The sequence below is a fragment of the Thamnophis sirtalis genome, unplaced genomic scaffold, assembly GCF_051295495.1.
Source record: "Thamnophis sirtalis isolate CommonGarterSnake01/CBP01778 unplaced genomic scaffold, rThaSir2_p1.2 scaffold_15, whole genome shotgun sequence".
NCBI lineage: Eukaryota > Metazoa > Chordata > Lepidosauria > Squamata > Natricidae > Thamnophis > Thamnophis sirtalis.
In genome coordinates this window covers 3,312,079-3,325,145 of record NW_028261395.1, presented here as the reverse complement: position 1 = coordinate 3,325,145, position 13,067 = coordinate 3,312,079, and the positions used below count along the sequence as shown (strand labels likewise).

The window sequence follows — 13,067 nt, the reverse complement described above, 5'->3', positions numbered from 1 at the left end:
GAGAAAAAACCCCTCCATAATGAGGAATAAAGAAAAATCCAGGGTCAGGCTTTTCAAAAGGATTAGAAACCCTTCCTCTGAAGCGTGCTCTCCACTTGTAATGGCCCAGCATTTTTTATACTATTTGAAATATTCCATACAGTTTGAATGATTTGATAAGAGCTGAGGTGGCGCAGTGGTTAAATGCAGCACTGCAGGCTACTTCAGCTGACTGCTAGTTCTGCAGTTCGGCTGTTCAAACCTCACCGGCTCAGGGTTGACTCAGCCTTCCATCCTTCCGAGGTGGGTGAAATGAGGACCCGGATTGTTGTTGGGGGCGATATGCTGACTCTGTAAACCGCTTAGAGAGGGCTGAAAGCCCTATGAAGCGGTATATAAGTCTAACTGCTATTGCTAACTGCTATGAATCAATATTTGCACTGAAAAATAATTCTCGAGAGGCAAATGGGATCGGATTCTTGGAACATGGGGGTGGGGTTGGATATTTGAAAAGCACCGTGATTCAATGTAATGATTACAGGAAAATGGGACAAGTAGCGGGGATTAGATCCTACATATTTTGGTTAGAGGGTGTGTTGATGTATTACACAGAGTTCTCTTGAAAAGAGTGTGAGAGTGCTTAGTAGTGCTTCCGCCACGTACCTCCCAACGGCCGATAAGATCTCACAGGATGGGCCTTCTCCGGGTGCCGTCGACCGGACAATGCCGGCTGGCGACTCCCCGGGGGAGGGCCTTCTCTGTAGCTGCTCCAACCCTATGGAACGATCTACCCGTAGAGATCCGGACCCTTCCCACTTTCTCGGCCTTCCGAAAGGCTACTAAAACCTGGCTATTCCGGCAGGCCTGGGGCTGTTGACCTCATGAACGAAGTCCAGCCCCACCTAGATTGAGTGCATGATGTGTTCCCTTTTTAATCTGTTTTCTCTTCCTTACTTTTATCTTTTTAGAGTTTTATTCTGTAAGCCGCCCGGAGTCCTTCGGGATTGGGCGGCATATACATTCATAAAATTTGAATTTAGTACAAACCCTAATGAGAAGAGAATGGAGAAGACCTTGCAATCGTGACTTCAAATCCAAGTTCAGTATTTCCACTTCCAAAAGCCTTGAGGAACAACTGATTTGACAGAGAACAGGAAACAGGGGGGGGGGGGAAATCACACAGACTTTTTGAAACGCTCCACAATGCGATTGGTGTGAAACCAAGAGAGCAATAGCTCCTTTTCTCATCTCATAATCACTGAGTAAGTAGTCTTCAAACATTTGACCAAAGCTATTGCATAAACTACCTCAAGCATGTGCATAGAGCCGAGGTGGCGCAGTGGTTAAATGCAGCACTGCAGGCTACTTCAGCTGACTGCAGTTCTGCAGTTCGGCTGTTCAAATCTCACCGGCTCAGGGTTGACTCAGCCTTCCATCCTTCCGAGGTGGGTGAAATGAGGACCCGGATTGTTATTGGGGGCGATATGCTGACTCTGTAAACCGCTTAGAGAGGGTTGAAAGCCCTATGAAGCGGTATATAAGTCTAACTGCTATTGCTATTGCTATATCAGCGCTAAGAGTGGTTGAGGATAGGGTGGCACGCACAGCTGATAAATAAGTAAACAAGTAAATAAACAAACAAAATAATTGAATTCATTTGGGCAGAAAGGTTTAAAAATTAATTCAACCCTATCTAGGATGACTTTCCCGATCACCTAGAACTGGAAAAGTCAATATAGATAATTCACCTCCCTTATTATAACCAGCTCTTGAGCTATCCAAGTGGAGAATATAGGGCAAAGCTATTTTTGATGAAGCCAAGCGAAAAAGTTGAGATTTAAATAACAATTTGGGAACCCTTCGTATGGCGTTCTGCCTCTGTGGTATACAAGTTTATCAAAGAAATAAATTCTGCGCCCTCGATGATATTGTCCCAACACAAACACAAAGATGATAATTGCACAGTAGCATTGGGATAGCAGGACTGTATAATAGAACTTCATTTATTAGTCATTAACATAGTTGTTTAACACCAATAGCAGGTGGTACATTAGCATTTATTATACAGTTGTTAGGCATTTCCAAAATACAAAATAAAGAAAGTGACTGATAATCCTGTAAAATGTGTTACAATTACAGATTAGCATCCAAGTGATTGCAAAGTAAGAAATTATTTGAAATAGCAGAGCCGTGTGTACTACAAATGTAATGGATTCCCTCTAGTACAGGAAAAGGAAGGAGCTGTATTGCATATTAATGCACAAATCCTATCCAAAAGTAACTTCTTCATTATCAACATTAGTAGGAGTGAGTAAATTATGCATCACACAAAGCCCCAGAACTGCACAAAATTACAAATCTTTCATTGTTGCCCCACAATCTTTTCATTTCACCTGACTTTCTTGGTTTCTGCCTTTATACCAAACCATATATCTTCCACATTTCTCACTAAGTCTTCTTCTGTACATTTCCATTCCCCCCACCCCGCCGCCGCCTTCCTCTTATCCTGCAAGTTCAGCCATTCCAGAAATTCACAAAAAAGTTACACAAGGAATGCCATTTCTCTTCACAATAAGCGTCTACCACATCGGCGTTGAGCTCTGTGGGCCGTGCGGTGACTTCCACAACTGTCGTTGTAGGCTTCCTATGGGCTGGACGGGTAGGGACCGCTGAAGAGTTGGGGTTCCCTTTTCTCTTCCCCCCTTTCTTTTGCTTCTTCAAGGCGCCATTCTTGGCTGGATTGGTGACGGTCATATCTCGGTGTGCTTGTGGTGATCTCTGCGGTGCTGGTTGGTTTTTGCCGCGGCTTTTCCCCTCGGGACTTCCTTGAGTGACACTTGCGGTGGCCACAGGGACCTCTGTGCTTGGTAGGGTTTGAACCAGGTACAGCTGGGCTCCAGGTGTCTCCTTCTTGCTGCTACAAAGCCGGGATTTGAGAGGGCTGGTGTCCTGGCAGGGATGGCGCTTCCGGCGAAGCTTTCCCAGGATCTGTTTCCAGAACTGATGGCCTTTGGCACCGTAGGCCGCGCATAACTCTGGCTGGCCCCGGTAGACACACCTCTGCGCCTCTCCTTCTGCTGGATGACAGGTGATCTGGAGCTCGGTATCCCTTTCTCCAGAAACGAGTTGCCAGTTGCACAGATGCTTGTCGCGGGTGGAGAAATGTCCAGACTGAGCCCAAGGAAACGGAGGTCTTTCTCTTTCTCCGGTGGTACCCCTACCCTTCTTAGAAGGGTTACACTCTAGGCAACTGAGGAAGAGAAGAGTAAGGGGGAACGTTTGGGGCAGCTTCATTTCCTGAAGTCAAAGAAAGGTGCTGACACCCCACATTCAAGAGCATGAGTGGGAAAAGACCCCGGCCAAGGATTCTGTAGTATCTTTGAGGTCCTACGGAGACAAAAAATACAATGAGCCATCTGGAAGAGGCGCCATCAATAAGGATGAGGCACAGCAGCTAATTGCAAACAATGTCTTTCTACTCGAACAAGCCCATTCTTCCTCCCCAACTTTTCAGCAGAGAGCAATTCTACTTTCCCCAAAAGCAATAAACCGCAACCCCCCCACCCCCCCACATCAGATGTGGTTAACAGCTACACCAGATGGGGATGGTCGCGCTCACCAAAAGCAGATCCTTTCTATTGTTATCCGATCAGCCTGCAGCGACGTTGACGGATGGCTTTAGATTCCTAAGGAACGCTCAATGGGCGTTCCCATTTATATTAGTGGCATTTTAGCTCAGAACCCCAGCCAATAAGTCTCTGCATATTTCACCAAGGTAAAACATTCTTGTTTCTTCTTAAAGAGAATCTGGGTAACAAATGTGAAATTCACACAAGCTCAAAAACCTGAGAGAAAAATTTTATAAGATGTTCTATAGATGGCATTTAGATCCTGAAAAAGCTGGCTTCTATGTGCCCGAACGTACAGCCTAAATGTTGGAGGTGTGGTTCTCTCGATGCTACATATTTTCATATATGGTGGACCTGCCAAAAGGTTAAGGCATTCTGGATAAAAATATGGTGGATTATGCAAAATATCTTTAAAAGAAGGATAAAGTTTACTCCCCAGTTATTCTTACTAGGTATAAGTACTGACTTTACAGTGGTAGAGACTAACTTGATTCTGCACCTAATAACGGCAGCAAGACTGTTGGTGGCACAATACTGGAAGAAGGAAGACTTGCCTACAACTCAAGAATGGACATTGAAAGTTACAAACTTTAGCCGAGATGGCTAAAATATCGGCATATCTTAAAGATCATTCAAATGAGAGATATAAACGAGACTGGGAAAAAATGGATTGACTATATACAAAATAAATACGGGAGCAAGAAATTCCAGTTAGCCTATGCTTAAGATCAGAAATGATTTAAATTGTTTAAAGTTAGCTCAGCAAGAAGAAGCTAAGATCAATGTAGAGATGTTATTAATTTCTTTATTTCTTTTTTCTCAATAGATTTTAGACTGTGTTTGTTAAAAATCCATACCGTGTACAGGTTCTGGGAAGTCGGGGGGGGGAGGAGGGGGGGGTTGAGGGGGAGGGTGGAGGGAGGGAGGGGTATATATTAGGCTAGACAAGAATTTGGTGGTAAACTAGAACTATTTTGACACACAAAAAAATTGCACTCCGATGTCTTACTGATTGAGGAATGATGAAAATGTTTGTTTTAAAAGAAATAAAACTTTTGAACCCTTAAAGAGAATAGCCCGCCTCGATAGGAACTCTGCCTTCTATCTACAGCATTGAAATTGCTTCCTTGCTTTCATCTAATGCAAATGCTCTAAATTTCCAATTTTAATAGATTTGTATGCCGCCCAATCCCGAAGGACTCCGGGCGGCTTACATAAAAAAAAAGTTTAAAAGCATTGAAAAGAAGTTTAAAATACATAACAGAAACGAATCCTTTTTTTTTCTTGCAAGCTCAAATGTGCACAGCTTGCTTTTATAGCGAATGTCTTTCTGAATCTCCGGTGAAGAAAGGAAAAAACAAAAAACTTCGTAACCTTCTTTTTAATCTTGTCCTCTTGACACGGTTCTCCTTCCTCGCCAACTCCTCCCAGTTCCTACCCTTAACAAAGATCCTGCACATTGAACATCTCTTCTGCAATTCCCAGTCTTTTCTTTCCTGCATTCCCTAAATGCAAAAAAATCTCTGGTGCCTTTCTTAAAATGCTAGCAAGCTGGTACAGATACCAGCATGGGGTTACTGCTAATACAATGGTGGGGAAGAAGTTCCTTTTGTTGTTGAAGAAGCAACAATTTCAAACCCAACATGTGCCCAATTCCCCAGGCACAATGAAGTCCCACCTTGACACTCAATCATTCCCACTTCCCAAGTTCTTGCTGGCTTCACTTACCTTTGATTGCGAGTGGAAGGCAGCTACAGGAGAAATGCCACTCTAAGCTCAACTTCAGCCTGTTGGAAGGGCGTTCAGAGCATGCTTGCATTATCAAGAGTCCAGGAGGGGCTAACCACAGCCTATGCCCCTCCTCATGCATGCAAACACACACACACGCACGCACGCACACACACACACAGACACAAAACCACTCAGAGACAAGAGCAAGAGAAGAACCTTGAAAAGCAAACAAAAAACCTGTCCTGTTTGATCCTTTTGTACGCAGACCATATCAGATAGTTTTACAAATAGGATCCTCTGCTCACTGGTAAAATTGTTACTGTTTGTCCTGTTTAATTGATTAGAAAAACATGTATTTTTTTCTAAGAGACCTCCGGATTACAATGGGACACGGGTACTCCTTGACGTAAAACCACAATTTATTATTATTTATTTATTTATTTATTAGACTTATATACCGCTTCATAGGGCTTTCAGCCCTCTCTAAGCGGTTTACAGAGTCAGCATATATCGCCCCTGCAGTCTGGGTCCTCATTTCAGCCACCTCGGAAGGATGGAAGGCTGAGTCAACCTTGAGCCGGTGAGATTTGAACCGCCGAACTGCAGATAACAGTCAGCTGAAGTGGCCTGCAGTACTGCACCACATATATATATGTGTGTGTGTGTGTGTGTGTGTGTGTGTGTGTGTGTGTGTGTATATATATATATGTATGTATGTATGTATGTATGTATGTATGTATGTATGTATGTATGTATATATATATATATATATATATATATATATATATATATATATATATATATATATATATATATATATATATATATATATATATATATATATATATATATATATATATATATATATATATATATATATATATATATATATATGTTGCATTTGTGCTGATAAATAAATAAAGGGAGACTAGTATAGATCTATTTCAAGCTATTTAGCTCTCATCAACTAGCCATACCCTTACTGGGATTTGAACCTGTGCTGTATTACATATTAAGCAGTTGTGTTAACCACTAAGCCACAAGGTTCTGCTCCTTTATCAGCCGATTGACAGATGATGGAAGCAGTTAGCTTCCTCCCATAATTGGGGCTTACCAGGGGTTGTGACTAAAGTCACAACCCCTGGTATGCCCAAATATGGGAGGAAGATCACACTTCCATTCTCTGTCCTTCGGCTCGTCACAAGAGACCATCCAGACAGAAACCCAATATTTTTACTGTTGCCTTTGTTACATTTGTTGTATTTGTGCTGATAAATAAATAAAGGGAGACTAGTATAGATCTATTTCAAGCTATTTAGCTCTCATCAGCTAGCCATACCCTTGCTGGGATTCGAACCTGTGCTCTATTGCCTCTTAGGCAAACGTCTATACTAGTCTCCCTTTATTTATTGCAGATAAATTAGTGCAGATATTTTAGCCATCTCGGCTAAATTTGTCACTTTCAGTGTCCATTCTTTAACAACGTGATGTGCTTGCACATACCTTAAAGGAAACATACAATCGTTCATGTCCCCCTCTTAGCTTTTTACATGCATGTCCCAGATTATCTATACTGAATCTAAAACCAAAGCTTTTATGAAAGATGAATGCAGTAAGACACAGCCCATCTGCATCACTTTAAAAACAGCATGGAATAAAAGGTCATTTTGCTGATATGTTATTTCAGCTGCTTTTGAATTTTTCAAAACCCATAACATTTATAAAGTCTTGCGCACGCTGCTCTTTTTTCTCCTCATTACTTCATTACTTAATTTCAACTTATTATTATTCTTTGACCCGGGAGACCTACAGAACAAAGGCGGTTTTTTAAAATATGGGATTTTTTATGTCTCCAAGCTGTTTTTTCATGCTTTCCTTCCCAGAGATAGGCAGTCTTACACTATTTGTGATGTTGTGTAGCAGGGTCAGAGCAAATATATTCTCCGCATGACTGAATCTATGTCTCCATGTACTTTCACCAATTTCATTTTGTTCCAGACGAAACATACAAGCTGTAGGACATAATGCCAAAGGTTAACAGGCTGTGTAGGCCACGGGAAAATAAAATTATCTATAATACTTCTTAAGATTTCATAGCATTTTGTGTCCTCCTGGATTCGCAGCTGACGTTAGAACACCATCTGTCGGCTGTGACCAGGGGGGCTTTTGCCCCGGTCCGCCTGGTGCACCAGTTGCGGCCCTACCTGGACCGGGAGACACTTCGAATGGTCACTCATGCCCTCGTCACCTCTAGGCTCGATTACTGTAATGCGCTTTACATGGGGCTGCCCCTGAAAAGTGTTCGGAGACTACAGTTGGTCCAGAACGCAGCCACGCGAGCGATATCGGGTGTACCTAGATACACCCATGTTACACCTATCCTCCGCGAGCTGCACTGGCTTCCGATCGGTCTCCGCACACACTTCAAGGTGCTGGTCATTACCTTTAAAGCCCTACATGGTCTAGGACCTGGATATCTAAGAGACCACCTCCTGCCACATACCTCCCAACGGCCGATAAGAACTCACAGGCTGGGCCTTCTCCGGGTGCCGTCGACCGGACAATGCCGGCTGGCGGCTCCTCGGAGGAGGGCCTTCTCTGTAGCTGCTCTGACCCTGTGGAACGAGCTACACGTAGAGATCCAGACCCTTCCCACTCTCTCGGCCTTCCGAAAAGCCACTAAAACCTGGCTATTCTGGCAGGCCTGGGGCTGTTGACTTCATGAATGAGGTCCAGCCCCACTCAGATGGAGTATACGGTGTGTTGTTTTTTAAACTGTTTCTTTTTAACTGTTTCTTTTTATTTTAACTCCCTTTTTTAACCTGTTTCTGTAAGCCGCCCGGAGTCCTACGGGATTGGGAGGCATATAAATTTTATTAAAGTTATTAAAGTTATTAAAAAGCAGCCTTAGAATTGATAATGCTCTACTTCAGGGGTGTCAAACTGGATTTTCTTCGAGAACCGGATCAGCATTGTAGTTCTCCTCCGTGGGCCGGCTGGGGTGGGGTGGGGAGACGGGGACGAACGCCTCCTGCAGCACCCTGCCAGACACAACGGGGTGTGTTGGCTTCCAGAAGGACCATGGGCTAGTCCTTTGCTATTTCCAGGCTGGCCCCGCACCTCGGAAGGATGGAAGGCTGAGTCAACCTTGAGCCGGTGAGATTTGAACAGCCGAACTGCAGAACTGCCGTCAGCTGAAGTAGCCGGCAGTGCTGCACTCTAACCACTGCGCCACCTCGACTCTGTCATGTATTTATTATAATTGTTGTTATAAGTTACAGTCTAATTTAAAGGTGAGCTTGCCTAATTTGTGGTTTGGGGACGATCTATATACTATAGTCAACAGCCGAAAGATACAGCAGAAGAAAGGTATACATGGCCAAAAGATACAAAACTCTATGAATGTATGAGGATTCATGCTACAACTAAATAAAGAGATGGCTATTTACAAATGATTTAATTAATATTAAGAAAGTCAGTACATTTATTTTCTATTTCATACAGTGAAGGCACTAATTATTTTGACATTCTGAAAGAACTTACTGGAGAACATCTATATTTTTACAGCTCAAAAGAGACACCTAGTGGTATTTGAAATTCTCTCTCTCTCTCTCTCTCTCTCTCTCTCTCTCTCTCTCTCTCTCTCTCTCTCTCTCTCTCTCTCTCTCTCTCTCTCTCTCTCTCACACACACACACACACACACACACACACACTGAGTGTCAAATTCAGCAATGTTATGGTTTTGAGAAAGAACTTGAGAAACACTGCTATAACCTATGCATTCAAGGAATGGGGTAAAGTTTTAATAACTTCACACTTGGCGATCTGTGAAATCATTACATAATTTTGTGTAAAAGTTTATAAATTTAGTATCATAAAATAATGCAACATAATGTTCGGTGTCGTTCCCAATTTACATTCTTTAATGTCAAATGAAGTGATAGCAATAGCAATAGCAGTTAGACTTATCTACCGCTTCATAGGGCTTTCAGCCCTCTCTAAGCGGTTTACAGAGTCAGCATATCGACCCCACAATCTGGGTCCTCATTTCACCCACCTCGGAAGGATGGAAGGCTGAGTCAACGCTGAGCCGGTGAGATTTGAACCGCTGAACTGCAGTCAGCTGAAGTGGCCTGCAATACTGCACCCTAACCACTGAGCCACCTCAGCTCTATGCTCAAGGAAGTCTCTGTGGTTTTTACTATGGCAGGTGGACATATTATAGTCCAGCAACACAGCTCAAATACAGTCCCTTCATGAGCATTGCTATCGTAACATTTAACTGGTGGGAAATATTTACTGTATGACTAACCATGGGAACATTAAACTGTGGGAGAAAACAGTCTTCAGATTTAATTCTCCAACTTTTCTCCTAAACTTAGCATCACTCTTCCTTCCCTCCCTCTAAGGGTGGATTGCTCCCGGCATAACTGCTGGTTCGGCGCGCAAAAAATCCACTTGGGCAGAACCAAAAACAAAGATGGTGCCGCAGACAATAGAACTGATTCAGGTGCATGGGCAGCCAAGTTACTACCTTCTCGGTTGAACCAGTCCAAACTTTAGGAACCCTCCCCTCCCTCCATCCCTCCCCCCTCCCTCCCTTCTTTTTTTCCCATTTCAGAAAACACCTAGTGGTAACATCGGAGGAGTTGGGCAAGAGATGTGCTTAGAGGGAAATAATAATAAACAATAACAAAATATACAACCCTGTTCTGTCCCCCCTCCTTCGCTCGTTCAAAGACGACAGGCAGACAAACTTAAAAGGAAAGAACTTTATCAGTCCTCGGCTCAGACTGGCTGCGAGCCCAAAAATAAACATAAATAAAGTCTCTGACAAGAAGATAACAGATTGCAAAACAAAACTCTTACGGCAAAAACCAGGTGTCCAAAAGAAAGCAAAGCACTTCTCCAAGTGTCTCTTTGAATCCGGGTTACAGAAAGCAAATCACTTCTCCAAGTGTCTCTCACAAACAAACCACGACCGATGAGCAATGAATGATGAACGAATGAATGAACGTTGACCCCTGCAACCAGGGCATGGCACCATCCGTCCTTTTATCACCAGAAGACGCCACTAACGAGCCCCAGCTGCATTGTTAATCTTGCATCCCGACTCAATACACAGCAAACTTCTGCTGAGTCACAACACAACCCATTATGGGATGCCTCCTTGTGGTGATTCAGTGATACTGAGAAGTGTTCTGTCTTAATTGCTATTTGACAGTGGACACCTGGATTTTTGTAATCTAGATAAGGTATGTTCTAAGAAGGGCCCTCAAGCATCTCAACCTAAGAGCCAACGTGGATAACGGAGCCCATCATGCAGCTGTGGAGAGATTCTGTCACCTCTGGCCACATCCAGCTAGGATTTAAAATGCATCTTTCAAAACCTTGTAAAAACCATCTCTGAGTAGCATCCATTAGTGGCTAGGAGGCAGATTTAGATATTCTAAAGTGAATCTCACAAAAGTTTAAAGCTGCTTTTTATATCGTCCACTCATAAATGCATTAAAACAACAGCAGGCTTTTACATCGTGAAACGGGTAATTGGAAAGTGATGAAAACGTATTAAGTTAAGAAAAGAAGAAGCCATTTTCAGTCTGAATCCATACATATAATACATTCAGTAAATCCGGTGCATTTACTGAACTTTCTCAGATAATTGAAATCTCTGAATTGGATAATTTCCTAAGAGACTATAATGGCTATTAATGCAATATTATTTATTGTCTTTCAAAGCTAGTCTCCATTGAAATGAATATTCCTGCCTCTCCCTCCCGCCCTTTCTCTTTCCCTCTCTCTCTCTCCCTCCTTTCCTCCCTCCCTCTCTCTCTCTCTCTTTCTCTCTCCCTCCCTCCTTCTCTCCCTCCATCCCTCCCCTCTCTCTCTTTCTCTCTATCCCCCCATTCTTTTTTCATTCTTCTGGGGAGAGAGGGAAAGAGAAAGGGAGGGAGGGAGAGGCAGCATCATTCTTTCAATATATCTACCAATGGTAACTTTATTTTGCTTTGCCCTCTCTAACTCTAAATTTAATTTAAAATTAATTGTAATATTTTTCTTTCTTTTTTGGGTGCAGTTTCTTGCCCAGATTTCTGAAGTGGTTTGCCATTTCCTCCTTCCTAGGGCTGAGAAAAAGGGACTGGCCCAAAGTTACCCATCTGGTTTGGTGATTAAGGTGGAACTAAAACTCACTGTCTCTAGCTCAGTGTTTCTTAACCTTGTCAACTTGAAGATGTCTGGACTTCAACTCCCAGAATTCCCCAGCCAGCGAATGCTGGCTGGGGCATTCTGGGAGTTGAAGTCCAGACATCTTCAAGTTGACAAGGTTGAGAAACACTGCGTCTAGCTAATGCCTTAATCACTACGCCACACAGGCTCTCTTTCCTGTTTAACTCTTTTTACCTGATTGTGTGAAGACTGCATTGTATATATATATATATTTGTTGATCTGACCGTATGTAAATAAACCTGGGGAAATGTTAGAAAATTGGGAGGGGGTATATTCCTTGTCTGCAGGAACTACAAAGCACATCTCCTGAAAAATCTAAGGAGCATCCTTGGCTTAAACCAAACTTAGCCTCCCAATGTCCTGGTCTCCAGGGATCCCAGCTACTTGACTAAGAACAGTGATCTGCAGTTCCACCACATCTGGCCGAGGAAAGCATCCAAGAATAAGCGTCCCATCAAAGAAGAAAGGAGATTCTGATTTCCGACATTGCTTGAATTCTGACTTTTCCAGAGTTTCATCCGTAGAGTTCGTGGAGTCTTCCTTGGAACTAATGGATGGGGTCATCCCAAACATCTGCCTTTGGACATCGGGGGTCATCCAGAGTGCCATGAACAGAAGCAGGGGTCTCAACATGGTGCCAACATCTCCTCCCTTTGTGTTTTTGATCTGTCCAAATTTATGTGATCTTGGTTTGGTAAACAGAGCTTTGGACTAACTATTTTGGTCTCTAACATCACCTGTTCTGGGATCTCACCAAAATACCAAAGATGGGACAGCACTGAGTGGGCAGATTTCTCAATAATTGTTGGGGCTTTCCATTACTGATGCTAGATGCAATGCGCTCTACATGGGGCAGCCCTTGAAGAGCATTCGGAGACTTCAGCTTGTCCAGAATGCAGCCGCGCGAGCGATCGTGGGTGCACCTCGGTTCACCCACGTAACACCTATCCTCCGCGAGCTGCACTGGCTGCCTATTGGTCTTCGGATACGCTTCAAGGCGTTAGTCGTCACTTATAAAGCCCTTCATGGTATTGGACCTGGGTACTTGAGAGACCGCCTGCTGCCAATCACCTCCAATAGACCGATCAGATCCCACAGATTAGGCCTCCTCCGAATTCCATCCGCCGGCCAATGCCGACTGGCGACTACCCGGAGGAGAGCCTTCTCTGTGGCTGCTCCGACCCTCTGGAACGAGCTCCCCGTGGAGATTCGCACCCTCACCACCCTCCAGGCCTTCCGAAAAGCCCTTAAAACCTGGCTGTTCCGACAGGCCTGGGGCTAAAGAGCCGTTGCCCCCGTCTCGAATGGTATGACTGTTGTGAGTTTTTTAAATTATGTATTGTTATGTTCTGTCTTTTTTATTTCTTGTCTGTACCCCCCTTCCCCTGATTTGAATTGTGAGCTGCCCTGAGTCCCCCTTGGGGAAAAGGGCGGCATATAAATGTAATCAAATCAAATCAATCAAATCAATCAAATAGATTGAATCTGAGAAGAACAT

General features: G+C 43.5%; 1 protein-coding gene across 1 annotated transcript; it reads right to left on the bottom strand.

Moving 5' to 3' along the window:
• Positions 1-1,949: 1,949 nt before the first annotated feature.
• On the bottom strand, positions 1,950-3,477 carry FGFBP3 (fibroblast growth factor binding protein 3). The gene has a single exon (XM_014066522.2). It carries the CDS (start codon positions 3,271-3,273, stop codon positions 2,494-2,496), a length of 780 nt encoding a protein of 259 aa, XP_013921997.2. The 5' UTR covers positions 3,274-3,477; the 3' UTR covers positions 1,950-2,493.
• Between the last annotated feature and the right edge of the window lie 9,590 nt (positions 3,478-13,067).

Excerpts from the sequence above, each read along its gene's own strand:
- FGFBP3 (XM_014066522.2), bottom strand. The coding sequence starts at position 3,273 with ATGAAGCTGCCCCAAACGTTCCCCCTTACTCTTCTCTTCCTCAGTTGC.